The sequence below is a fragment of the Montipora foliosa genome, chromosome 2 (assembly GCF_036669935.1).
Source record: "Montipora foliosa isolate CH-2021 chromosome 2, ASM3666993v2, whole genome shotgun sequence".
NCBI lineage: Eukaryota > Metazoa > Cnidaria > Anthozoa > Scleractinia > Acroporidae > Montipora > Montipora foliosa.
In genome coordinates this window covers 2,733,186-2,760,685 of record NC_090870.1, presented here as the reverse complement: position 1 = coordinate 2,760,685, position 27,500 = coordinate 2,733,186, and the positions used below count along the sequence as shown (strand labels likewise).

Here is a 27,500-nt window from a genome sequence, read left to right as displayed (position 1 = left end):
TAAAATTTAATTATGTTGGAATGTCAACTTCAGAAATAAATGTAGAAATAAAGCAATGAATTTATTTGGATTCAGCTATTTCAGGCGTTGATAACCAGTTGCTCACAACTCCTTGGACTATTGTAGGTCACAACATTACCAAAGAGCAAACCATATTTATACAAAATTTTGGAATAAATATTGCATCACACAAGAGAGTAATCTCAAACCAAAGGCCTAGGGTAATAACAATATTGATTACACAAGTCTTCTGACAAGTTGGAAAGCTTCAGGTCTGGTTTTTCAGGAAAATCAGTCCAGTCCTAGCATAACTTTAAACAACTGTGAAAAAGTATAATATTTAAGTTTTCCTACGATTTAAGTCGTGTATAGTCTCACCTGGTTCAAAGAGCAGAAGATGTCAACCACAGAATTGGAGAATAAAGCATGTGCAGAGCTTGGTGGAAACTTCAAATAAACAATAAAATTATAATATTATTTGCCACTGGATGAAATTTTGTCATCTCCTGAATAATCAAGTATCATCCATTCTTGTCCTCTTGAGCTGGCACTAGAAATAATATTATGTTTGCAAACATGTGGAGTTAGGGATGGATCACAGTGAGGGTTCTTTTACGCAACAGTAAGCAAACCACTAATTTAAATTGTTCCTAACTTTTTTTAATGAGCAGATGAACTAGAAGCCTATAGCTCAGGACTGGAGTGGGAATGCTTGTCAGAAATTTTGCATTAACCGACCCCAAAGGAGACCAATCTGAGCTTGACCCAGGATTTTTTGACCCCTAAAAGAGACCACATTTAAAACATGTACCAGTACAAGGAAAGATTATGTTTTTGCAAACGTTGGCTGTGAAGCACTTATATTTGAGTGGTGGTGGTCGTTAATTTGATGGACAAAAAAAAAAACAAACAACACAAACAAGACGGAAAAAGGATTCTCTTTCTGTTGAATAGTGAAAGAATGGACTAACTTTAAAAATGAACCTCAGAGGACTCTCACAAAATACCGGTAATACTCACGCTATATCTCTTGTCGCGTTCAAGAGCACCAATCATATAATCAACAGATTCCTCATCATTCTCAGTCAACCACTGGGAAACAAATGGTTCGAACCAGCTACAAAAGGATCAACAACAGCCGTTTTCAGTTTACACATGTAGATAAAACAGTGAGCTATTATTTTAAGAACTGTCTTATGGTGGTAAAGGATGAATGCGTAAGAAATCCATGAGCTTCCACTTTTGGCAGCCAGTTCCTAGACTCAGATTGTTGTCTCAGCTGGTAAATTTTCGCAACTCTGCTAAGAGCGGAGAGTGGAGGGAGGAAGGAAGGAGAAAAAAACACTTTACAATCCACAATGTGCAAATTCTTTTTCTTCCAAAAAGCTTTAGAACTCAGTGGATACAAGGGATTATGAAACAGGCGTTAACTGATCAAGGATGCTAACTCGATAATAATTATTCATAACAAAGGGAAATTACCGATAATGAAGTGATTGCTTGTTATTAAAAGGACTGTTTCCAAAATAATATTTCTGGCTAATTAAGAAGGCAATGTTTTAACTCCTTCATGTATGTTTGTTGTCCAGCTCCATTAAAACAATGACCAAAAAAGCTGCATAGTTACTAAAACAAGGAATGACATAAAATGATCTAAAATGACCGAAACTGACCAACTCAGTTTAGGTCATTTTTAATTACATGTAGATCACTTTAGGTCAATTTTTAGATACCATTGTAGCTCATTTTGGGTCATATTAGATACTATTGTAGCTCATTTTAGATACCTTTGTAGATCATTTGAGGTTATTACTTGTTTTAGTAACTACGGAAAAGCTGACCATACGAAGTAAAATACTACTCTAACCCCTTGTGCATTTGATTTCTATGCAAGAATAAGTTTTTTAAATTATTGTCTTTTGGTTTCAGTGCACATTACCTGGCATACTCAGGAACTTTACCCTTGTTGTCTGGACAATCACTTGCATACTCATTATAAAACCACTTTAACTAAAATTAAAACAAAATATAGAATAGTACATGTAAAAAGTAAAGTACTGAAGACTTACAAGACTCTACATAATAACCAAAACTATGTACAGATAAGCTACAGTGTGTAAATATAGTAAAAAGCCTGGTATGTTATTTCTATTTTTACTTGTATTTTATTTATTTATTTGTTTGTTTGTACCTTAAAGTGGAGGTTCATGTAATCAGCACTATTCCAACGAGATTGTTGCCGCAAACTGTGCTCTGAAATATTAAAATTTAGACAGTTGTCAGCCACAGAGGTATCACAAGGTTTAACTTTACTCCAGCACATGCAATGTTTATAGAAACCTGCTTGTTGCATCTCTTTAATTACCTTTGAGTGTATCCTGTAGGTCTGCTGAGAGCAAGTTCCAAAACACTTGAGCACTGATTTCACCAACATTGAGCTCTGTTGGAAACCTAAAAACCAGATAAAACAAAATGTCGTTTATATTTAGCACTGATTAGAATATAAATAGCTGTAAGCAACACAACACAAAGCGAAGAGGAAACAAGTGGATTGTCCATACTGATTTAGAACATGAGTGTAGATGCCTCTGTCTTCTTCAATCACTGATACAACCAATGAGATGAGCTTTGGCCAGAAATCCAAATTCTTTGGACCAGAGGGTGGAATATTGGGTTCTAATGTGTTACTTTCAGAAGCCAGTTCACGGTCATACAACTCAGAACAGTTGGCATAAAGATATGCATAGCTGGCCTTCATGCAATTCTGAAAAGAAGAGCAAGATCAATCATTATTGACGTGAGTACTGTGACTGTTGAAGCTTGCATACTCTATGTCCTGTAAGTTCAAGCTCTGTACAATGAATGTCACTCCAAGACCAGGGTAACCGTTCATATTATATGAAGTCAACTGTTCCTTGCATTGACAGCTTCTACCAACCTTTACACATTCCCGCACAATTTCGGCAGTTCGTGTAGGTCGCTGACTAAGAACCTGGGGAGATATATAACAAATAACAATAATTATTATTGCTTTCACTCATGCATATCAAGAGCTCAAAACTCAAATTTATAAAGTCAAAGGTGTCTGAATTTTGGAGCTGCTGATTATTTACCAAGTAAAGCTACAATCCTTGCAGTTATGAATGCAATTTTAGCAATTGCATAGCCTAAGAGAAACCTGAAAAATTCAGGACTTCAAAGTGCGATGAGTCACAGGTTCAAACTGCCTTGAAGTTCTGAATTTTTCAGGTTTCTCTAAGCAATTGCTGAAATTGCATTCATAACTGCAAGGATCACATTTTTACTTGATTCATATCCACAGTTCAATATAATTATTATTCAATTCATATTATCATTTTGCTCTTTGAATATTTATTTATCTTGTCAATTTAAACAAACAATAAGTCAATACCTTCATTCTGAAAAATGTGACACTTGTCAGTAAATCAACAGAAGATTTAAGGTCATCCAACTTTTCAGGATTGACTGCTGGAAAATTTGTCTGAAAATTAATTTAGGGAACAAAAGTTGAGATAAAGTCAATTAACATACATGTATTTGCTGGCCACTTAACATTAAACAATATTTACTCTTAAACTTACCCTGTAATTTGCAATGTCAATTCTCAAGGTGTTGTAAAGATGATCAACAATCTTCACAAACTTTTCACTCTAAAAGCAAAAGGTAACAAACTTCTAGTAAATGTCAACAAAAATCAAACAACAATTCAAAACAAAAATGATTTTAAAAACTCCTTTTTGCCATTTTCATCACAAGCAAACATCCTCCTCATCCTCATTGTTTTACTGTAATAATAATTTGTTCAACATTAACTTGTCTTTTCTATAATTGATAATTTGTATGGAATGTACTTCCTTCCCTGCCAGCGAAGCATAAAGAAGCACAAAGTTATGATTATTAATCAACAATACATAAGATCACTCCCTACCCCAAAATTTGTGGAGGTAAACCGATGAGACGCAGATGTGGCTGAGTTTGCAGTCGTGTGAGAAAAGAAAGCATTGATGTTTGCAAGCAAGCTGCTAATGATAGCAGGGACACCAGGACACATGTAGTATGATGTTAGACAGGAAAGATGTCTAAAACAAAATAAACAGAACAGATTCAAACTGTTACTTAACACTTCAACTCACAAAGTTAATATTGTCAATGAAGAAAACACAAAAAAAGTGCAAAAAATAAGCAAATGGTACATGTACATTATGATCCATAAATTTCTCCTAACTTCTATAAACTTTGAGTTTGATTTTCTTCATACAATAAAAATCTTAATGTAACGCATTGTATTGGTTAGGCCTCGGTTGTTCAAAAGGTGGGTAACGCTATCCACCGGATAAATCACTATCCAGCAGATAAACACTAGCAAAACCAACTGAGTTATCCAGTGTATAGCACTATCCACCCTTCGAACAACTGGGGCAGGTATATAATTTATTGATACTAAAATAATGCAGACATTAAATAAGTATTTTACATTTTTTGCATGCATGCCAGGAGTTTGACCACTTACCAGGATACTGATAATTTTGTTCAGACAGGTAGTTACCACCAACATTTTAATATAATTTTTGGCAATGATAACTAAGAATATGTTACAACTACAGTGTAAATAAACTCACGTCATTGCTTGGTAAATGCTCTCAATTCCATATCGCATGGCAAACTCATTTACAATCTCAAGAGATGGTTCTGAGAAAAATACTTTCCAGGGATCTTCTCTCTGTATAAAATCAAATATTTAGGAATGAAGCAACAGATAGTGGTACATGAAATTACACAAATATATGGCACTAAATTGTTTTTATGCAGAATCCAACATAGATTTTTCAACTTCCTAGATTCTTGCAAAAGAAGAGGTCACGAAGATGAGAGGACTCTATTTGAAATATATTTTTGGGCCCCAACATTGCTGCCAAATATTGGGTATGAGATCTCCTTTGTTACTTCAGTGGTTCAGTGTTAAAGAAGGTGCTTATTTCAGAGTGTGACCAAAATCATGAACAAAGAAAGAGCAAGCATTGCCTATAACTTTCTCACAATATGATTGGTTTATTTCCCAAATGTTAATGAGCATTCCTGATTGGCTATTACATTGCATGACAAATTGATGCGAGCATGACAAGAGCAGCGTTGTCTAGACTCTTATCAACAATGGTAAATTAGACATTACAAGCAATTGTGGTAAAATAGTTAATATAAAGGAGAGTGGTTATTATTTTCTTTACATAAAAGGAAAGGAAAGGAAAGTAACGTTATTTAAGTGTCTAATCTTCTAGCGCTGTAGAGCACTAATCGGGGACACGGTAAATTGAAATTAACAAGTTAACGCAAATCAAATCAAATTTTGGTTTTTGAGGAGAGGGAAAAACTGGAGTACCCGGAGAAAAACCTCTCAGTGCAGAGTAGAGAATCAACAAACTCAACCCACATATGACACCGAGTCTGGAAATCGAACTCGGGCCACATTGGTGGGAGGCGAGTACTCTCACCACTGCGCCATCCCTGCACCCCTTGTTTTGGACTCGACTCTATACAAGACATATCCCTATCCTCAATGATAACTAATTAAAAGTTTTGACAAATTCATGAATTTGCCCCCCCTCCCCCTCCCCCTGCCCCCCTGGTAGTTACAATCTGAGAACAAAAGTTTGTAATTTGTCAAACTATGCAGTGCCAAGCAGAGCTTCCTTCATGGGGACATAGTTTTTAAATGAGTGATTAACCCATTGACTCCCGGGGGTTCCCCATTGACAAGTAAACTACTCTGACATTAGACAGAGTAAAATACTGGCCAGCCGGTTTAGGCTGGTTTGGGTGTTAAAGGGTTAGACTCAAGCAGAAAGAGAGAGTCAATATCTATCTGGCAGGGTGAACAGTTTTAATCATAGCTCCCGGATGACAGAACTTCACGGTTAATATGTCCTACTTACTGAATTTGATGTAGGAAGGGGGACCTGGCCATTGTTCTTTTCGCACAAGGAATGGAAGATATTCTAAAACGTTTTGAAATGACAAAGATAAGTAATGGTATAAAGACAAAAGGACTGCAGCAAGACCCCTCAACCACTTGTATGATCTCAGATGACAAACATGAAGAAAAAAAAATTGAAAAAAATAATAACAGCTGCGGTAACAATGGGGACCTTGAGATCAGAGGGCGAGGATGACTACAAGTCCAAGCTTCTGAACTGAGCATGCAAAAAAGGTTTGGAAGCCGACATTTTTCAAAATGTGCATCCTCAGAATTTGTAGTCCCCCCTCGTTTTCTGACCTAAAGGTCACTAATGTCTCATTTAGGTAACCAGTGTTGTCATTTTGAACTAAGAAGGGTTCTCAGTTATTAAGCCTGTAACCTATAACACCTGTCACAGGTGTCACTTGTAATTGTTATGCCTTTAAAATTGTCCCAATCAAGTAGATCAGTTTGTCCATCAGTTGCAGTATGAAAAAAGCACAGCAATGGCTGTTAAAAATTATTCTAATGAGAACCCTGCTAAGAAAGACATACATCCTACTTGTCAAAAGGTGAGTCTTCTTTGTACCAAAATTACAAAGAAAACCTCATAATTTAGGTGGAATAAAGCAAAATGCTTATTGCCTATTAAATACTGGACACAGCTAGAACATAAGTCAGTCATTACTACATGTACATCTATGAAAATTTGGTTTTATCAAATAAGTTGATGAAGGTAAATTAACCATCTTAAGAAAGATTTGTGAGCTGAAATTTCAATGGTCAGCAATTCATCAGCCACACACCAGTGGCTCAGTTGGTTGAGCAACAGGCTGCTATGCGAGAGGCCATGAGCTCAACTCCGGCCAAACCAACCCTCAGGGTCTCAAAATAACTGTTGAGGGGAAAGTGCTGCCCTTTTAATGACATCTGCAAATGATTACACTCCTCAGTCTTCTTGGAAAAGGCTGATAAACCACAGGATCCATCTCACAACTCTTTAATGTTCACAACCCTGTGGGACGTAAAAGAACCCACACACAAGGGCATGGAGTTCCTGCTGTTGTGGTCTGTTCTCTGTGGTACCGGTATATCATGGTTGGGAGGGTAAATGCTCAGAAATATTAGCTACATGTATCAAGCTACTCTAAAATCTGAGGGTAAATAAAGATACAAAAACATGTATGATGATTATGATGATCAGGATGAATAATTATTGTAAAACATCTTGACTGTGTGGTGATAGTTTCTTGAACTAATAAAATTAATAGATTCGATGTCGCCGTGCATCTGTTCAGTAATAGCTCACAGATGATATCAAAATATGGTAAGAACCAAGAAGTGACAGAGATGGTGATACCACATTTGACAACATCTGCGATCTATTCCTGAACAGATACACGGCAACATGGAATCTATTTGTTTTAAATAATAAACAATTAAAATACCCAGAAAAAAGTATTTTCGTTTAAAATCGTTCCAACATTTTTGTAACTGATTGTTGTACTTAACAAAGAATTGTGATGATATCAGTTATGCGTCAGTCCTCTAATTTACCATAGGTGAGAGCCAAACAAAATGGGTGCATTATTGAGCTCAATATATTATAAGTAATGCATGAGCTCAGAATGATACTATAATGCAAATAGTTTAAAACACTGTCAGTACATTTATCCTACATTAATTTGTCCCAGTTCACAGCTCACCTCATGAAGGCAAGTATATTGTTGATGATAAGGCACAACCCTTTCTTCTCCTTTGATCTCGATACTTATTCTCAATCGAATTGCTCCAGACACAGCTGATCTGTCAGTTCTTTTCTCTGTATTTCAAAACAAATGTGAATCAGACAGACAGATAGACAGACAACTAGGTCTAGGTTCACCAGTTTCAGCACTGGGACCCTACAATAATATTTGACTACTATTTTTCTTCAAGTGTATCAAGTTTAGTTTATCAAATTTATTCAAGTTCAAGTCAACCACTCCTGCTGAAGAATGTCTCCCAGATATGTGGGAAGTTACACATCATGTGAGATAGGGCCTTATAACAAGTCTATGCTACTTATCCCAGTCAGTGGACTAATAACTAAAAAGTGTTACCATTTGCAGAGAGAGCTAGGACCTTCTTCGCAGTTATTTTAAGAGTCCCAAGAAGGGTTCAAACCGTGGTCTGCTGCACAAAAGCCCAAAGCACTCTTGATTGAGCCAAAAGCAGCACAAAGCTACCTTTGCTCTCTCTTGTTTGATCAGATTGCCATTGCCGACGCAGCACCACAGTTTCTTTAGAAACTACCCCCTTCATTCATTAATTTATTGTCAAATAGGGTCCATTCTTACAGTTATATTTGCATTTATGTCCCTAGATTTTAACGATCACCCTGTGACAGTGAGCCATTGTAATGGCTGCATCCATAGTAGACCAGGGATTAATATATTATATTTAAATTGCCTTTGCCTAAATTTTAATTTTGCTGTTTTCTGATACAAAGGCCCTTGACTGAAGGCACTTTGAAGTCATGCAGTTATATCACCCAACAGTACATTGGTAATACAGACACTCCTTTTCAAACATGTAAACAAGGTTTCCAGAAGGGTTTCCAAAGTATAGCAGAGTTGGTACAGTGTAGAGAGCACTTGCCTTTCACCAGTCTGGCCCAGATCATCTCCTGGACTCAATGTCATATATTGGTTGAATTTGGGGGTTCTCTATCTCTATTCTGCTATGAAGAGCTCTTTCCCAAGGTACTCCAGTTTTCTTAGTCACCTATGCAGCCATTCTTTGTGTGGTCACGCAATTGAATAAATGCTCCTCCCCAGGTGTGCAGGGGTGCAGGGATGCAGGGATGGCTAAGTGGTGAGAGCACTCACCTCCCACCAATGTGGCCCAGGTTTGATTCCTCGACTCGGCGTCATATGTGGGTTGAGTTTGTTGGTTCTCTACTCTGCACCGAGAGGTTTTCTCCGGGTACTCCGGTTTCCCCTGTCCTCAAAAACCAATATTTGACTTGTTGTGGTAATTGTTAATTTCAATTTACAGTGTCCCCAATTAGTGCTCCAGCGCTAAATCTACTAGACACTTTTGAATAAAGTTCCTTTCCCACACAAACAACAGCATTGTTTGTTTGAGTGACGACACAAAGAATGGCTGCGTACAAGACTACAGTTTTCTCCCCTCACCAAAAAATGTTAGTATCCCTGACACAGTGAGTTGTCACTCGCATTCACGGTTGGGAGCAAATTTATCAGGATTAATAAAAAAATAGTATTCATTACCACTTCCTTTACTATAAAAACCATAGACATTTTACAACTTACCAAGATTGTACCATACATCCATCTCTCCACTTAGCGTCCGTACTTCAATAATTGTTTGCCCAAGGAAGTCATCGCGCTCTCTTATTAGTCTGGATCTTACCATGGCTTTGATATCATCATCTTCATCCCTGCAAGTGAAAACAAAAATGCTTATAAAAAATAACTTGGGGATATCAAAGCAGTTAAGTGAGACACAAAAACGTTGTGAGATAAGCTGTTGTATGGTGAGGTCTTAATTTAAAACAGGTTTTCAGATACTTACCATACACGCACTTTCACTCTGTCAGTTGAATTGTGACAATCGCTGTACAAAGAGAAGTACATGTAAGGCATGACAATATTTAAAGGTTTGTTGAACTTAAAGGATCACGTAGACATTGATTATTGTTTGAAACTCACAATCCAAATGTTTCATTCCACTCTGGATTCAGCTCGTGTGGAATAGTCTTTGTTCTTTTCTTTGTTCTGCCAATCTGTACAGTAACATAAGGGTCACTTGTACCTATGGATAATAAAATTATTGAGTTTATGAATTAATTTTCCAATAGCATAAACAAAAATAAGTGAAAATGTTTTTGTAACTTACTAGTGAATGGCCAGAAAACAAATGAGAAGATTTTAGTTTTGGTTGAAAAAATGGTATAGTTTTTCACTTGTTTTTGGATTTTATGGGATCTGGACGATTTGGAAAACACTGAACAGGCCCAAATTGGCCTAAACAAGTATTAAAATTATCTGGATTTTGCACAATACAAATTAAATTGTAAACAACAAATTTGCTATAGTTTAGAAAACTAAACATTACATATGTTCCATATCCCTCAATCTAATTACCTGTTTTATCTTTAGCAATAAGTCCTTGTGCACTCACAACTACAAAAAGAAATGGGAAAAGGAAAGATATTGAATTTAGTTTGAATTGACCAAATGTACTGTCTAAAATATACAATGTAATAATATTAACACCCATAAGTAATACATGGTGTATTTATAGGACAAATTAGTGAGGCATTTACTCATAACATCTGTGAACAGCTTTAAAGTTGAAGATTCCAGCATTGAGAAAACAAAGAAAATAACAAATAAAATCAAATAAGAACAATCTTCTGACAATTCAAAACGACTATTTGGTGAAGAATTACCTGTGATAAGAATTTTTGCAGACCATTTTGATGTTCCTTCCAAGATCAAGTTTTTCACAGCTTTCATGTGCCCCGCATGTGTTTTTGGCTCCATGTGAAACACACCACTATGGATATTCAATGAAAAATATACATGGTCAGTAAAATTAATCATAACTTACAAGAAATAAAAATAATAACCAAACAGGTCAAATGAAAAGCCACAGTGTCATCCATCACATTAAATATGATTTATCTAAATAAAGAAATTCAGTAAACACGCATAAAAAAAATTTGGTTTTATCAACGGAGTTGATAATGTAAATTGGCCACCGTACAGAGATTCTAAAAGCTGACGTTTCGAGCGTTAGCCCTTCGTCAGAGCGAATCGAGGGATTATGGGTTACGTGTAGTTTTTATAGTAGAGTAGGAGCTACGCTATTGGTGGTAACATGGCAACGTGAAAAATAGGAATATATTAGTTAAATGAAAAGCGTTCGTTAATACCGTGGGGATTAAGGGTGCCGATTTGAAAGATGAATTTTTGTTCCAGATTCTTGCGGCTTTCCGTCGTACCTAGATGTAGGGAAAGGCCGCAGATAGCCATGTGTTTTTTGGAGTGGTTAGGCAGATTGAAATGGCGAGCGACTGACAAGGATGCATCTAAGCCAGTCGCTCGCCATTTCAATCTGCCTAACCACTCCAAAAAACACATGGCTATCTGCGGCCTTTCCCTACATCTAGGTACGACGGAAAGCCGCAAGAATCTCGAACAAAAATTCATCTTTCAAATCGGCACCCTTAATCCCCACGGTATTAACGAACGCTTTTCATTTAACTAATATATTCCTATTTTTCACGTTGCCATGTTACCACCAATAGCGTAGCTCCTACTCTACTATAAAAACTACACGTAACCCATAATCCCTCGATTCGCTCTGACGAAGGGCTAACGCTCGAAACGTCAGCTTTTAGAATCTCTGTACGGTGGCCAATTTACATTATCAACTCCGTTGATAAAACCAAATTTTTGTATACTACTTCCCCACCGACGCAGCACCACAGTTTCTTTAGAAACTACCCCTTCACGCATAAAAAAAGTTCATGTGCGCCAATGACACGCAATTCTTTTAGGCAAAAGGACCTTTTCAAGGAAGGAAACATGTATAATAACATCTTGAATCACTCAATTTCACCAATAATTTTCTCATAACTTATGTTTTTACTTGCTTGCCAGACAAATGTTGTAGATTTTCGTAGGCGAACACTGAATTTTGCTTTTGTGAAGTCAAAAACATTCATGGTGTCGGGCCATGTTTCACCTTCCTTTTCAAGTGAGATTAACCTTTCTATCATCCAAAAATGGCAGAGCTTGTCACACGAGCAATTTTTTAAGTTTATTTAGAAAACATTTCGATATATTTAAAATTCAGTCCTAAACAAAAGGTATCATCTCAAGGCTTGGGGGAATAAACTCATACAAATCCTTATATTTATTCCCCAGAGCCTGCAGATGATGCCTTTTGTTTAGGACTGAATTTTAATATAATATCAAAATTATTGGTCTAGTCCTACCTTATTTGCTCAAATATTTCAGGTCTTTCTTGTTCTCTGATCTCCATTCTGCTCTTCATGGCAACAATGATTGAGTGTGTTTTATCGTCTGTACCATGTTTGGCTGATTTCTTGGCAGCTCCTGGGAAGACAAAATAATGATGGGTTGACATTTGCTAAGAAACAGAGACATTATGATCAGAGGCCATCGCTAGATTCATCAATGTAAGCTTCCAACATAAATTTACCCAATAACACAATGAGAAATCAGAAGTCCTAACAAATTAAAACTTACGTTGCAAACAATCAGCATTCAACAAATCCTTACACCTCTCATGACACTTGACTCCACATTCTGAAAATATAGCAAAAGTACAGGAGAGAACTCATACATGGTGCAGCCTTTCTATAGCGTGCAACTTGTGATTCCATATTACAATAAAGAGAGCTTGCTGGATGAAGACAACGCCGTGGCTCTCAAAGAAAGCACAGCGAGGATGCTAAGATCTAGGAATCCAAAAATCCAGTCAATGGATGGTAATGAAAATTAAGCCTATAAATAACCCACAGGACTAGTGTACCGCCTTAAGTAAGCTTTTAACTACATGTACTTGTAGAGCTGTAAGATCCTACCTCTGCATTTAAGACCTTGTCGGGCTAAACCCCAAAGAAGACCTTCACACTCGTAACAGTAAGCAGGCACTTGAGTAGACCAGATCTCAAATTTATGAGGAGTGGTATCTAAAAAACATATTACATTACTTAAACAAAGATTAACATTTAGTAACAGTAAAGCTGAAAGCATAATATTTTCATACAATACTCGAAAGCACAAACAGAACCGTAATTACCTGAGATGGGATAAATGAGAGCTTGCAATGTCTTCTTGTAAACATGAAGTTTCTGGAAGAGAGAAAAATTGAATTAATGACAAAAATAAAAATAACTACTTCTCTACAGGACAGAATTTTCCATTTGTCATCAACAGCAAATGGTAGGCTTCTGCTCCACTTATTTAAGTGTTTTTCTTTTTTTAAGTACATGTCCATGTACTTACATGTACTCCTTAACTTAACAATAATGAGCTAAAATTCTGTATGTTCTGTTGAGCTTGAGCAAAGAACAACAGATTAAAGCCCAGTGCTTATCATTTTCTATAAAGGCAGAGCATAAAAGTCACCTAAATGTGCATTATAGCCCATTCAACATACCAGCTCCTCGTCATTCAAATGTGCTCTTTGTGACATCATTAAATGGGGTTTCCTGATTTGTTTTCCAAATGAATGTGGTTGCTGTATATTCTGAAAACAAAATTTAAACATTGCTCATATCCCACATTAAATTTCTAGAATAAAAACAAGATTGGTTTGAGAAATTTTAAGTTAGCATTAAAGGTTAGGGAACTTACTATACATGTAGGTGGTGAAACACACTGATGATTATTTTATGGAAAGTAAAAACTTACAAAAGGAATTGAAGATCTTCTCCTTCTCATTAAGGAAGTGTGTTCATCGTTCAAGTCAAGAAGTTTTTTGGTTTTTTCATTCCTAAAATAAAATAAAATTATAAATAGTTGTGATAGATGCAGCTGCAGTACAGTACCTTCATGGCAACAACAACAACAACAACTTTATTACAACATGAAACAATATTATTTCACTTTAAAAAGTGCATCCAAAATAACACAAAAATGCCAATGTACACAGCATCAGATATGCTATGGTCATTAGCCATCCATTTGCTCTGTGTAGTCAACAGCTTGAAAGCCACCAGTCATAAACAATCAACTGCACATTTATTATAAAACATTCAAAATGTAATCCCTTATACATATCCTTCACTAGTGCTCAAGCCAACCAAATAAGGTCATTCATCCAAACAATTTTTATTCCTGTACAAATGGCATATCGATCACATTCACTGCATAATATTAACGTTGCTGTCAACTTTTCATCTTAAAAAGAATGCAATAAAACAATCTAAAATACCTAAAACCTAAAATACTTCCATCATTGTACTCATCTTGTGCCAAAAAAAGCCCTGCATCTCAGACAGTGCTACATAACATGCAACATAGCCTTTGATCTCATCAAATAAAACCCTTGCATGAAAATAATATTACTTCAAACAATCTCAATCTTGCAATATTAGTTTATTTATAATCTATTGATGGCTCTGGTAAGTTGCGACTAGTGAGTTTATCTCGTCACTAACCATGAAGATTTGCGAAGTGTTCCAGCTGATAGTCTAAACCCTCCCTTCCGTTTCAGAGGCCCATTTCTCTCTATGTCACCATTATCGCTATCATCAAGAAGATGGTTGGATGCTTCAAGCTGATGTACCTTAGGAATGTCAACTTCTGTGTGTTCTGTGACCCTAATATGATCATCAAGAATCACAGCACTATCTACAACCTGTAAAAAAATTATGACAAACAAAGTTAAATTATGGGCACAACAAAAGCTGAAGTCAAAATAATCAAAAAGGTCACTGACTACATGGTGTCTGACACTTGCAGACTGCAGACTGCAAACTGCAGACCGCACCCTAACCCTAAAATCACAATTATTGAAAGCTAACTTACATACTGTTTATCAGCGCTATTTGTAGGCAGTCTGCAAATGTCAGACACCGCTGACCACAGGACAGGTCACTAGGCATAAAAGTACCTTATAATGTTAGAGCTACAGTTCTCCAATAATTAACAAGTACATGTACACTGATTGGTCAATTGCTAAGGCATTTTTCTACCATAATGCCAACAGGCCAATTGCCAATAATGCAAATTAAGGTAATTCCAACCTCAGATTGTCACTTCTTTGTATTCAGTGATGTTTTTTGGCTTTTGATTCTTGATAAAGTCAAAGGAATTTACCTTTCCTTGGGAACTGTAATCATATGTGCCACAAACAAATAAATTCTTTGAAAGTATGTGTATTAGTTCACCTGACTTGTGCAATGAATGAATTGATGTGCTTACATTACGAGATATAAAGTGATTACTTGAATAAACTACAAAGCCACATATACATGTAATAAGCAACGTATTACTCTTGGGCATTCAGTGTTCACAGGGAAACCTTAAACGTTAACCTAGTTGCATAGATCGCACTTTCACTTGGTCAATACCACAAAGCCTCAGTTTGAGATATTTCTGTGAAGATCTCACTCTCAGTCAATAAATGGTTACTGTTACATTTTTTAGCCTAAGGTTTAGGATTCAGAAAGAGCTACAGAGTTGTTTCAATATTGGTAAAACAGTGAGCTTAGATGTGACATTGACCTGTGATTTGCAACCTGTAAAATAGTGACGTCGACCACATGTACAATATTATTACCCAATCCTCTTGAGACCATTCAGGACTTACGTGTAGATTACTTACAGAACAATGCAGTTTGGGAGACTTTGGGATCATACTTATGCAGCTTACTAATCAATACTTATTATTAATAATTATTAAGGAAGTGAAAGATATCCCTGTCCAGTAAAATGACAGGCCACATACCAGGTCTATGATATATATAATTTTATACAATATAGCACATATTCTAGAATACTCAAAAGTCTCACCACTTTCTCCTCATCTTTTTAAGGTTGTAAGTATTGGTCCACAGAATTCGAACTTACTTTCCAGATGATGCTCAACCATCTGAGTGTAACAGTCCACAGTATAAAACACCAAGGTTTAATTTTGAGTGCTTTGCACATCAGATATTAAAAAGGGATGGAAGAGATCTCAACAATACAGACCACTTAAACACACGAGCATCTACTGCTTCTTCAACCACCTCCACAGCTGTCAGAGTATATATTATGTAAATATAATCTTTAATATTCATATTTTAAAAGAATCCTTCCACGTATGGTCTCTGGGCTAATTCTAAACTTTTGTTGGCACCTCTGTCCATGACAGGGCTTTCACTGCTGCTGAACCATGACTTTGGAACAAATTGCTGAGTGAAATACGGGAGGAGGACAATTTTGAACGTTTTAAGTCTAAATTAAAGACATTTTTATTTAGAGCAGCTTACCCTATGAAAAGCTTGTGATACATGTATACATGTATATTTTTTAGTCTTTTTATTATATCCAGAATTGTAAATAACTATTTTTTAACTTTTTGAACTTGTTTTTTAATCTTTTTACTTTTTTTTCTTTGTAAGGCACATTTGATCATATTCACATGTTAATTTGCACCCAAGAAATATTTATTATTATCATCATCATCATCATCATCATCATCATCATCATCAGAGGACAATAATAATATGTTAGATACTGTGTTATCCCAAGGAATAGATAAAGCAATGAATGATTCTTTTCAGACCCTGCTGCCTGGAGTTTTGGTGGCCTTGCAAGGCCAAAGCAACTTAGCATGTTCAGCAGTTACATCATCTGGTAGCACATTTGTTTTGCACTCTGCGAGCATGGCTCCATCTTCATTGGTGTCATAGGCTTCCTCTCTTTCTGTGCTTGGTGACCATCTATTTTCAGCAGGTATTGTAGTCCCTTCTTTTGATTCAACTTTTTCTACATTGGCTAACGTGGTTTGCAGTTTCCTGCCTTTATGGCTATCACATTTTGGGAACTCTAAAGTAAATTAAGGCATGGGTCCCAACCTGGCCCCAAATTATTGCACAAAAACGTGAGGGGGTGGTCTAACTTCTGAAGGTTTAGTACACGTAATAACAACTTAAGACTTTCACAGACTAATAACGTCACAAAAGGTTTTATATTGATGTCCATGACGTATGCAAATGAGGTCAAGTGACTTGTTATGGCCACAAAACTCAAAATAAAAAACGGCAACAGTTTATGCTAAATTTATTTCACCTCGCTACTATTAGATTAGTCAAAATGGTAAAAGAAAACGAACTGTGCTTGGCCTTTGTTAAATATGTCTTTAGTTTTGCAAATATACGGCATTTTGTACTAGTGCCAGTCCCCTATGGAAAGTGATTTCTTTTTTCGGACATTTACTTAAAATTATCTTGAGATGTCCAACCACAGAAATGATGTACCCAATAGTGTTAACATCATAAAGGTAAACCCAGCAACCAGAAAATGATAAATAGTGTTGCAGTTTAACTGAGATTTCTGTGCTAAAATAGCTTTGACATGTCACGTGATAATATATCACCCTATATAGCAGTTAAGGTTTCACATCTTATTGCTGCTAACGGTGTCCCAAAGTTATTTCGTGTAATTCAATAGTTAGATCACCCCCTCACTTATAAATCTGGGCCCAGGCCTTAATTCACCTGAGCTTGCCAATTACACACTGTACATGTGATTCTAGTGCTTCCTTGTTACCTTCTTCATTCATTGTTGGTCCAGGATATTCTTGTTTACCTTCCAAGCTGGCCACAATAATCACTTCTGGTCTTTTTGTGGATCTCATGGATCTCCTGCTCAACAACTTAAAGGCAGATGGAAATGAAACACAGATTTTCCTGGATGCCAGATTGGCCATCACTCCCTTGAGAAAGTGTTCATTGAAAATTACCAACATTCTTTCCTTCGTGGAGGCCTTTTCCATTTATTCCCATGTCCTGTGTAGCTCTCACCCTTCTGGGTTGCATGGCTTGTTGCAGTACAAGTTGCTGATAATTCAAACTGCCAATAAGTTTCCGGCTCATGCATGGGAAGCTATGATGTGGCCTTCAAAAAGGATGCTGCAGCATCAGAGTTGAGGGACTGGTCCCGGATGAATGCTGACTTGACTAATTTCACACTTGTGTCCATACTTCCCCCTCCACCCTCTACAAGCAGAATTCTAGGGTGAAGGTTGCCGATAATCCCAAATCTTCACAAGTCTGCAATTCACAGAATGCTGGTGAGTGTAGGTGGCCCTTGGTCGATGTCATTTTTGCCAATTCTGCCAGTTTTGCAGTGGTGAGCACGGTGATCGCCTCTGTCCATTTCAGTAAAAAAAAAAAACATGCTTGCAGTCTCATCGATCCAGGTCCCCTACCCCTTCATGGACCAAGCATCAACACAGGCAGTAATCTGGGGAAGGCTCCAGTTCAGGTTCGAAGTACATAATGTAAATAATATTACATGTTTCAGTTATTTTCATCCCCCCCATTCTAGTTCAAGTTCCAGTTCAGAAGTTCTTTTCAAAGGGATAATGACATCTTGGCCTCCTTCTTTTAGTGGTGGCTTGGTTACAGTTGTCAGTTCTGTTTACATTAAAGATTTTCCACAGTCACTTGGTGAAGTATATCTCACCGCAGAAGACCTGCAGGTGAACTTCCAGTACAACCCTTCTTGTATTTGTGTGCGCATAAAGTGTTTGACGACTGATCCATTCAGCCAAGGGTGCTTTATTTATTTGGCCCATGTGTCCAATCTCAGTCCTTTGCTCATTCCTTACTCTTCGAGGTTCCAGTTACTTTTTCAACACCAGGACTCGCCAGTCCTTGTCATCTTTTGCTCAATTCAGGCTGCCAGCTGCTGGTATCCCAGGTACCTTCTCAGGACACAGCTTCAATATTGGGGCAGCAACTTCAGCAGCTCAAGCAAGCGCCCCTGGCCAATTAATCAAGATGCTTGGGCAGTGGCCCTGTGACACCTATCAAAATCACACCTGTGGTATCCCTTGCTAGTGTGTCTGGTCATTTAGCTTTATAACTACATGTATGTTTGCTGCTTGGTGGAGCTTAGTCCGGAGGTTCTTTGGCTTGGCATGGGGGCTCATGCATATGTCTGGGTTGCGGGGATTGCTGGCCATGGGAGCATTACTCAGTCAAGGGAATGGCTGGCTGGCCTCCAGTGGAAGCCCCTGGATATATCCCAGGTATCCAAACTCTGTTTAGCCAATGATGCAGTTGTTTATGTCTCAAATACAGTCACTTAAAGGGAACCTCTACTCTTTTAACAAATGTCACCTAAAATGTTCCATTATTGTACTTGAGAGAAGATCTGTTACAAAAAAGACGCATTACCTTTTGGAATTTTTTTATCGTCTTCCAAAGACGATAAAACGTTTTCTGGTGCCGCCATCTTAAACGTCGCACAATTGACAGGAACTTTGAGTCAAAAACTGTTTCGTTGTAGAAAGCAAGCGAAAACCAGAAAAGATACTACAGCACAAGTTTCCATGTTTTGCCAAAAGATTATAGATGTGCCTCGCCTCAAGCTATCTGAAGGACGATTCTTCCAAAAAATTCCACCTCCCCAAGCATAACAGGGCATCAATCACAAAGGCCGCAAGGTGAGTGCCCAAATTTGCAAGCAAAGAATAATATGCTTTCTTCTTCTTCTTCACCTTGATTTTTTGTTCTTTCTTCGCTTGATGAGTATTCTGGTTCCAACTGATCCCTGAAGGAAGAAACTGTATCTTCTCCATTCAACTGAATCCCATCACGAAACTACATTGTATACTCAACATAAATAAGGCAAGGAGACCAAGCAACCATGAAACGTCATCAGTACTTGTATTGCACGACATTCAAGATGGCGGCACTGGGAAGCATTGAGGCCGATCTTTGGAAGATGATAAAAAAATTATTTCACTAGGTAATGCATTTTTTTGTTACAGATCTTCTAATGAGTACACATGTAACATTTTAGGGAACATTAATAATTTTGTTAAAACAGTGGAGGTTCCCTTTAAATTCCTTGAAATCGCCCCTGAGTTAGCGTTGATAAAAAATAGATTTCTTCAATATCACTTAATTTCCATCACTGGGCCAGTTAGTTCCTTTGATGACATCACTAGCTTTACATTTTCAACAAAAACCTGCAAATTACTGGTAAAGTAGTTTTGTGAATTCCTCAGTAGAGTAGACTTATGTTTTCCTAGCTCAGATATGGGTTAAAACTACCCCCTAATATGAATTTGAGTATGATCTCTCCCAAACAACACCATTCATTTGTATCATTGGCAAAAAGGGCTAGGAAACACTGCTCTGACACTTCTGGGATTTCTGAACCAACATATTACATTTACATTATTGGGAGGGGGAAAGGGGACCTATACAAAACTACTGTTTGTTCAATGAAGACTGGTGTCTATCTTAAAAATAAAAGTTATTTGAGAGGCACACTTAAAGCAGAGTCTGAGAGTTACCTCCATCTGTTCCTCAAAAGCAACACTGTACGATTCCTGGATTTCTCCTTCGTCTTGTTGACTCTCAGGCAAAATAGAATTTTCATTTTCCAGTTCATTTTCATACAGTTCCTCACAAATGTCATCTGCAGTTTGCCCAATGCTCCCATCAAAATGTGCCGTGTAATTTATTCTAACCCTGTCAGCTTCACTGTCGCTTATCTGCCCGTCACCTCCGTCTTCAGAATCTGGGTCATTTAACTCTTGATCCGAGTCCAAGAAGGGATTGTAAAGAGCAGCATCACTGGTGTAGGCACTGTCTATTTCTTCACTTACTAATAAATCAGGGCATAACAAATAAACGTCTAATTATCACATCATATTCAAATCTGACTTGAAATTAAAGATATATGTATTTCTGATGACTTCTAAAATTCAAGGACTTTTCAATACTGTGCAACTCAAAGATTTAAGCATCTAATCCATATACAAAACATGTGCACCAATTTTGAATATATTATGTGAAAGTAATGAGGGAAACCTAAAAATGTGACCTACATGTACAGTGTACCTATTTGCAACAGAAGGGTAACATTTTGAGGTTTCTTTGAGGAGTAAGGTTACAGGACCTTACAGTACAGCTGTAACTGATCACTTATGCAATCTTGAATTTATGTAAATATTTGGGGGTATTTTCATCATGAATTTCAAATAAAAACTAAATAAAATATTTTTTACCAGTTCTGGGATCCTTTCCTTTCTGTACTTTCTTCGATTGTTCTTTCAAAACTTCCATTTCTTGATTCATTATGGTGTAAAACGCATCAAGCTTGTTCTGGAGGGCTAATGACTCTTCCTCTGTAAGCCCTACAAAAAGGAAAATCATGATGAGAAATTAGGAGTCCCCAAAAAGAATTAGAGGTAAAAAGGGGGGTGTTTGAATATAAACACTCTCAAGGGGGGTACGGTACCTTAAATAATGAAAACAGAAATTGTCATTAGCCAATGTAAACACAATTTAACAAAATGTTCCAGAGTGTAAAATGGAGTACAAAAATGCCTACATGACTCCCTTGTACATGGTCTGGTTTCCTTTTTCTTTGTCACAATTTTGCTCTCCCTATTATTTAAATGGACGCCTCTTTTAGGCGCTTCCTGTAAGATTTCATTTAGCAATGGTTTTTGTTCTATGAGACTTTAGATTTGGACCTTCATATTACTGTCTTATATATGCAGTTTCTCTGCAGCAGGCCAGCCACCCCCCCCCCCCCCCACCCTCTCCCCCCAAAAGAACATGTTTTTGTGAATGCTCCCTAATAATTATTAATAGTCAGTCAGCAGGCTAAAAGGAAGCTCTGGATTAAAAAATATACAGTTCCCAATGATTGGTGTGTGGCAGACAATGAGAAAGAGTAAGGGACGATCAACAAATAAAAAGAACTTGGACAAAGGTCAACCCTGTTATTGTGGGTGCCCTGAGAGCAGTATCAACTGGACTAGCAGAGACCTCCTGGAAAGGTTCACTTTAGGGTCTCTTCTTAGAACAGCAGGTACATAGCTGGACGAGTATCTTAAAGACACAAGAAGTTTTACTTCAAACAATATTATTGGTTTGAGAAATGAATGTATATAATTTTAGTTATAGATACACTTCTTACAAAGCAATCATTAGGCAACTACTGCTTTTTTTCAAAATTACTGTATAACACCATGTATTCCTTCTTTCTGGCAGTTATCTGATGATTGCTTTGTAAGAAGCATGAAACTCAGAGTAGCAAATAAATGTTTTTGACATAGTTCAAGTCTGCGTATCTATTCAAAGCTCTGGTAAAACCATTGAGCACTTTTTAGCTGATGATCAATTTAAGCATTAATTTTATCACACCATTTTAATTTAGTTATATATGTATTTCGCCTTTATACTTATACTTATTTATTTATTTATTTGTATTTTATAATTAAACTGTTTGATGATCATGATAATGATGATGATGATGATGATGATGATTATGATGATGATAATTTACCACTGGTTAACATCCAAGTTTCTTTACCTGATGGCAGCTCAAACCGGCTATCGACCAGTAACAGATGTCCTGCTGACACAAGGCCTTTGGACGTTTCGTGGCTGAGCTGTACCCATGCGCCACCACCATCTGCATTTGAATGATGAATTTGCATCAAAGGTATAAATGCACTTCCCAGCAAATTGTCCTTGAAGAACCCTTTCTCCCATAGTTGAAAACATACTGCTTGGTCCAGACGGTTCGTCTCACTGTTTAGTTATCAAGCAGATAAAAGAAAAAAAAGACATCAGTGCTTCATTACTGCATAATGCCATTTTTAACAGTATACTCTGTGAATGTGTCTAAAGGGAGAGATGGCTTAAGGACAGTGCCTACTATTGTTATTGCGCATACGTTCTGCACATCTCCAGATACTCGCATTTCCTATCGGTGATGCTTACTAATACAGGGATATTTTTGCGCGGTTTAAAACTATCCGGAGAAAGTAGTTCTTAGTAAGTACTCTTGGTATCCAAAAAGAAAATTGGGGGTAACCCCCGGGGGGGTACTCGATGTATCCCTGGTTGGGGAGATGCGGCGTGGCCCCTCATACCCTGACCCTGTTTAAGACAAATATCGCTGATTTTCCTACCCATTTTATGACAGAATTCCGCTTTTTGATACCCTGTTTAAGACATTTAACCCAGTTTAAGACAAAAATTGAGAAATCGATACCCTGATTAAGACAAAAAATGATAAATTCGATACCCTGTTCAAGACAAAAATCCTGAAAAACATACCCTGGCTGGCCACACGTCCCCATTAAGCCCTTATAAGGGAGTACCCCCCCCCCCCCTGGGGGGGTAACCATGCATTTTTGAGAGATAATGAAGCTTCAATTTGAGAAAGAACGGCATACATTGCTTTGTATTTTAAAGCTTTTTACAAATATTATTCATGAATTATCTTTGAAAAATGCGTGGTTACCCCCAATTTTCTTATTGGATTTCAATAATACTTGTTAAGATCTACATTTCCTGCATGATCGCACACCGGGGCAAAAATATCATTAATTAGTAGGCACCGTCCTTAAGACTAGGCAATGCCAGACACACCAAACATCTACAGTGTAAAAGCAGAATTTTCAGACATCAGCAAAGATCCTAAATCCACAAGGTGGTACACTGAGACAAGCAAAGCTCCCTTTTAAATGTCCGAACATGGAGCCGGTTTCATATAATATCATAGAGGATTCGGGAGTTTAACTTGTCAGAGTTTTTGCCAAACAATCATGACCTGAGTTTTTGTTAACCATAGGCATGATATTTTTATCCTGAGGGAACCAGAATATTTCACACCTGGCCGATAATCACCAGAGATTTACAAAAATGTCTAAAGATTCCTCCTCTCAGGTGCTTTCACCAGTAAATTGGTGCATTTGGGTGAAAGTATAAGATTATTTAATTTGAATTTTCTTTACATGCATCAATTTCAAGTCTATTTTACTTTATATTTATGTTCAAAATGTGCCTGTTAAGGCTGTAATGTCTCAAGCGTTTTGACCAGGCATAAGAAATCAGAACATAGTTTTTGATCAGGAATGACAGGGAAAAGAGTATTGAGCTTTCCCCCATTGTGTGTCATTAGTACAGCTTATTACAAACAAGAAGATATGGACTGCCTGTACTCAGCTGGTAGATTGTGCTCTAGAATTTGCAATAAGTTAGCTTACATAAATGTGGTGCCACTGAAAAAACAACTTACAAGACAAACTCCTGTTCCCATATTGGAGAGCCACCCCTGTCCACCTCCGTCTCCAGGGTTACATTTTGAAGAATTACTCTCACAAAAGAACTCAGCTTTTCTATACAGCATGGAAGGTAAAAAAATAAGCTATTAAGAGTCAAAATTGAGCATTAGAATCTTCGATATTCAAGATTAAATATGATGTGAAGAACGCCATTGTCTTACTAACTCATTTTTTGAGTTTTCAAAAAAAAAAACAATAAAATGAAGGTACATGTAATGACTTAAGCCAGTTACAGAAGATGAGGAAAGAGCTGAGCAAACTGCCGCGTGAAAGGGCATTGGAGGAAGAAACTCTGACATCACTGAAGTCACATGAGAATGCCATGTATTTTTATTGGTGGCTTGATTGACCAAGCTCACTCAGATCAATTCTCAAAATGGCCGCACACAGTAAGAAATTTGCCTTGTGAGGCCAAAACTATCCAACCTGTTTCATCCTCACAGCCTTATGAGGCACATTTTCTCACCAAAATTTCCCCACACACATGATGAAATGTCTGAGCAAACCACTCACAAGGCACTTTGCTCAGCTCTTTCCTAGCCATGTGCGACAGGCTTTAAAAACATTAATTTTTTTAAATTCTTAATTTGAAATAGAAACACATTTGACCTGTATTGATTTCAGTTACAACTTCAACTCCAGCATAAAATGCAAATGTGTCTTTCTTCTGCAGGAGAGGCTTTCTGTCCATGTTGGAGAAAAATATTTAAACACTCTCTCTTTGTTTCTGCCTCCTACCACTTGACTCTTTCTGCAGCTTGAAACTGCTATTTAGATGGCTTCTGGTTTTCTTTTTGATTGTTTTTTTTTTTCTTACTCTGACCAAACCAAAACGTTTTCAGTGGTAAACATAGAAAAAAAGAGATGGCCTTATGCAGAATTCAAGGTTGGTGGTATCTGATAACCCTTCTTTGTAAGTATTAGTGGATAATATAAAATGAATTATTTCTTTTCTAATAATCCCATTTACATAGGCAGAGTGACAACACAAAAGCAGGTGGTAAATTACTGCACTTTTTTATCCCAATGTGCCCTACTGCAACAAGGATTAAATCCAATCATCTTCCGTTACATGTATACGATAGTGGATTAATAGTCCACTTCTATAACATTTATAAAAATAAATAATTAGGATAGTACAGGCACTCATCAGTGGTCAATAGTTGTGTTTAGATGAGAGTATGGAAACAAGGCTGTGACATCACAAAAATTTTGATTGGTTATGTACTGTCAGAAACGTGTTTTGATTGGCTGGTAGGAAATATGAGCATGTACCAAAAAAATCTGTTTCAATCAAGAAGTAAAAAACCAGCATTTTCCCTCATTTGTTGAATTATCTTTGAGGAATATTTTATAAAAGCAATAGAGGACTTTTTTCCCGTGTTTCCATAGACTCATCTAAACACTCGGGGAAGTTGGGAGAATTGTCGACAGTTATGCAAACCCGAGACGCAAACGTCCTGTATTGCTTAAATTGCAAGAATGACATTGTTATGTCAGCCAGATTATAATAAAACAAGAGATCTTTCTCAGGTGCATAGTACAAGAGTTAAAAGACAAACAATGGCTCTTTTTTTTTTTGTTTTGGTTTTTTTTTTTTGCTCTTAAGCATCTTGAAGTATCGATCAATTCAAAGTGCTGATTGCTTGATGATCTACTCAATGCAACAAAAGTCAATCGATTGATTCAGCCCGTTTCTCGAAAGTCCCGAAAACTTTTCGGACCCGAAAAGCCATTTGTGAAACTGCCAAACGCTTGTTTTGGAAAGCCGACCTTTTAAAATGTTTTCAAGCCACCTTAAATCCTCTCCATTCTTGAGATACAACGGGAATTGTGACACCCGAAAATGGCCCGTAAAGTTTCGGGACTTCAGAGAAACGGGAAGCACAAGTGGAACGAAACCAAATCAAGTTCAACATTCTGGAACACGTCAACGTCCAAATTCCATGTACAAGGAATTCAAGGTCAAAACCTGACTGCTTAAATCAAAGACTACAGCCTACAAATATCGGCTTATTATAATCATACAATGCAAAGCTTTCGTTCTTGAACGTTCAGTGTGTAAGCACTTGCAAGATAATCTTTTCTTAAGTTATATATGGTAAGTTCATCTTTATAATTGAAAAGTAAGCATAAAAATGCAGTACTAATTTCTTATAAGACGACCTGTGGATAAAATGACCTTAATTCCAAGGTAATTTTCATCCGTCACTTTAAAATTATCGGTGGTTTAGGAGGATTTCAGTTTTCTAATTAGCGGGTCAGTGCTGTGTGGAATGTTTCACGTCGTATCACTGCAATTAACTTTATTGATCAAAAGTCATCATGACTTACCTGAGTTACCCCTTAATTTTCCTTTTTTGACTGTTCATTTATAATGAGGATACATGCAAGAAAGACGAAACCAGCATAGTTAAATAAAATCTTCAAAAACACGAGTGACCGCTTAGAATAGTCACCTTGGTCATAAACAAGTACGAAGAATGTGATGCATCAAATTAACCTCATGTTCACTCCTTCTTACCTAAGACACACAAAATCGGCATCACTCAAATTCAAGTTACTTCTCGCGTTCTGAATTATCTTTTCTGTTTACCTCGAACATGATTTGGACACACTTCCTCTCGCACACAATGAAATGAACAACTAATGCATCTTTACGTCACTTGACGTCACTTCAGACCGAATGATAATCTATGGGAACGAGGGTGGGTGGTTATCACGGTTTGTCTACGTAACCAGGAGCAGGGTCCGGATAGTGTCGTAGAAACTTCCTCAAAGAAAATGTATTTAAGTTCTCACATTTTGATTAGGCAAAATAGTCGAAGCGAGGATATGATTCAATTTTCTTTTGGGGGAGGTGGGTGGGGTTGAGTGAATATTTTGGGACCTGCAGGCTTCGCCTGGGAGCTGAAGAGAAAGAAGCGCCAGGAACCCTCTCATAAAAGACGTGAAAATGGCAAGATCGGCAAAAGTAACAAAAATTTGGATTCCACGAAATTTGGGTTAATAGATTTAAATTAATAGGTCTGTAATAAAAGCTGGTAGATATAGAAACTAAATCATAGCAGATACCTAACAACTATTCACCGAAGTGGAGGTGGCTCAAAGCGGTGGAGCTAGCCACCTCCACTGGGTACTCCAGGTACTCCGGTTTCCCCTCTCCTCAGAAAACCGACATTTGACTTGATTTACTTTCATTGTTCATTTCAGTTTACAGTGTCCCCAATTAGCGCTCCAGCGCTAGAACGACCAGACACTCAAATAAAGTTCCTTTCCTTTCCTTTCTTCACTTGTCATGGATGCAAATCGGGACGCCATTTTTTCCCCGAGTTGCTCGGAGGTAAATAGCACAGGATATTCGGAGTTTGACGAGCGAATTAGCGCGCGAGTTCAACGCTATCCACTGTTTTAGTATGTACTAATTAACAATTATTCCATGAGCGCGCGTTGGATATGAGATGATAGATATCGCAACGATGATATCGCATAGATATCGCAACGAGGCGCGTAGCGCCGAGTTGGCTATAATCATCTCATATCCAACAAGCGCGAGTGGAATAATTGTTTTATTAAAAACGCCCCCAAAATATAGAAAACTAGACTACAATAAAAATAAAAAGGCCCAAAAAATCACGTGTATGCTTGCCGTGTTTGTAGATCA

The 27,500-nt window shown here is 37.3% G+C and overlaps 1 protein-coding gene across 2 annotated transcripts in view; it reads right to left on the bottom strand.

The window, feature by feature from the left end:
- The window catches only part of LOC137992054 (protein unc-13 homolog B-like), a 41,945-nt gene that overhangs the window by 12,155 nt on the left and 2,290 nt on the right, over nt 1–27,500 (bottom strand). The window contains exons 1-31 of one of the 2 annotated variants that reach the window (XM_068837133.1): nt 26,361–26,487; nt 26,171–26,200; nt 23,791–23,890; nt 22,075–22,295; nt 20,759–20,887; nt 20,042–20,355; nt 14,181–14,380; nt 13,432–13,513; nt 13,178–13,267; nt 12,818–12,869; nt 12,600–12,707; nt 12,262–12,321; nt 11,988–12,108; nt 10,434–10,540; nt 10,126–10,164; nt 9,691–9,793; nt 9,554–9,595; nt 9,292–9,419; nt 7,681–7,796; nt 5,952–6,014; nt 4,641–4,741; nt 3,950–4,100; nt 3,603–3,671; nt 3,413–3,502; nt 2,939–2,992; nt 2,562–2,764; nt 2,366–2,451; nt 2,192–2,253; nt 1,940–2,010; nt 1,021–1,117; nt 379–447 (exon numbers count right to left, since the gene is read on the bottom strand). In XM_068837133.1, coding sequence (XP_068693234.1) covers nt 379–447; nt 1,021–1,117; nt 1,940–2,010; nt 2,192–2,253; nt 2,366–2,451; nt 2,562–2,764; nt 2,939–2,992; nt 3,413–3,502; nt 3,603–3,671; nt 3,950–4,100; nt 4,641–4,741; nt 5,952–6,014; nt 7,681–7,796; nt 9,292–9,419; nt 9,554–9,595; nt 9,691–9,793; nt 10,126–10,164; nt 10,434–10,540; nt 11,988–12,108; nt 12,262–12,321; nt 12,600–12,707; nt 12,818–12,869; nt 13,178–13,267; nt 13,432–13,513; nt 14,181–14,380; nt 20,042–20,355; nt 20,759–20,887; nt 22,075–22,295; nt 23,791–23,890; nt 26,171–26,200; nt 26,361–26,382 — 3,180 coding nt within the window. In that variant the 5' untranslated portion in view covers nt 26,383–26,487. Of the gene's footprint in view, nt 1–378; nt 448–1,020; nt 1,118–1,939; nt 2,011–2,191; nt 2,254–2,365; nt 2,452–2,561; nt 2,765–2,938; nt 2,993–3,412; nt 3,503–3,602; nt 3,672–3,949; nt 4,101–4,640; nt 4,742–5,951; nt 6,015–7,680; nt 7,797–9,291; nt 9,420–9,553; nt 9,596–9,690; nt 9,794–10,125; nt 10,165–10,433; nt 10,541–11,987; nt 12,109–12,261; nt 12,322–12,599; nt 12,708–12,817; nt 12,870–13,177; nt 13,268–13,431; nt 13,514–14,180; nt 14,381–20,041; nt 20,356–20,758; nt 20,888–22,074; nt 22,296–23,790; nt 23,891–26,170; nt 26,201–26,360; nt 26,488–27,500 lie in introns of those variants that run through there. The other variant, XM_068837132.1, reaches the window with a different exon arrangement.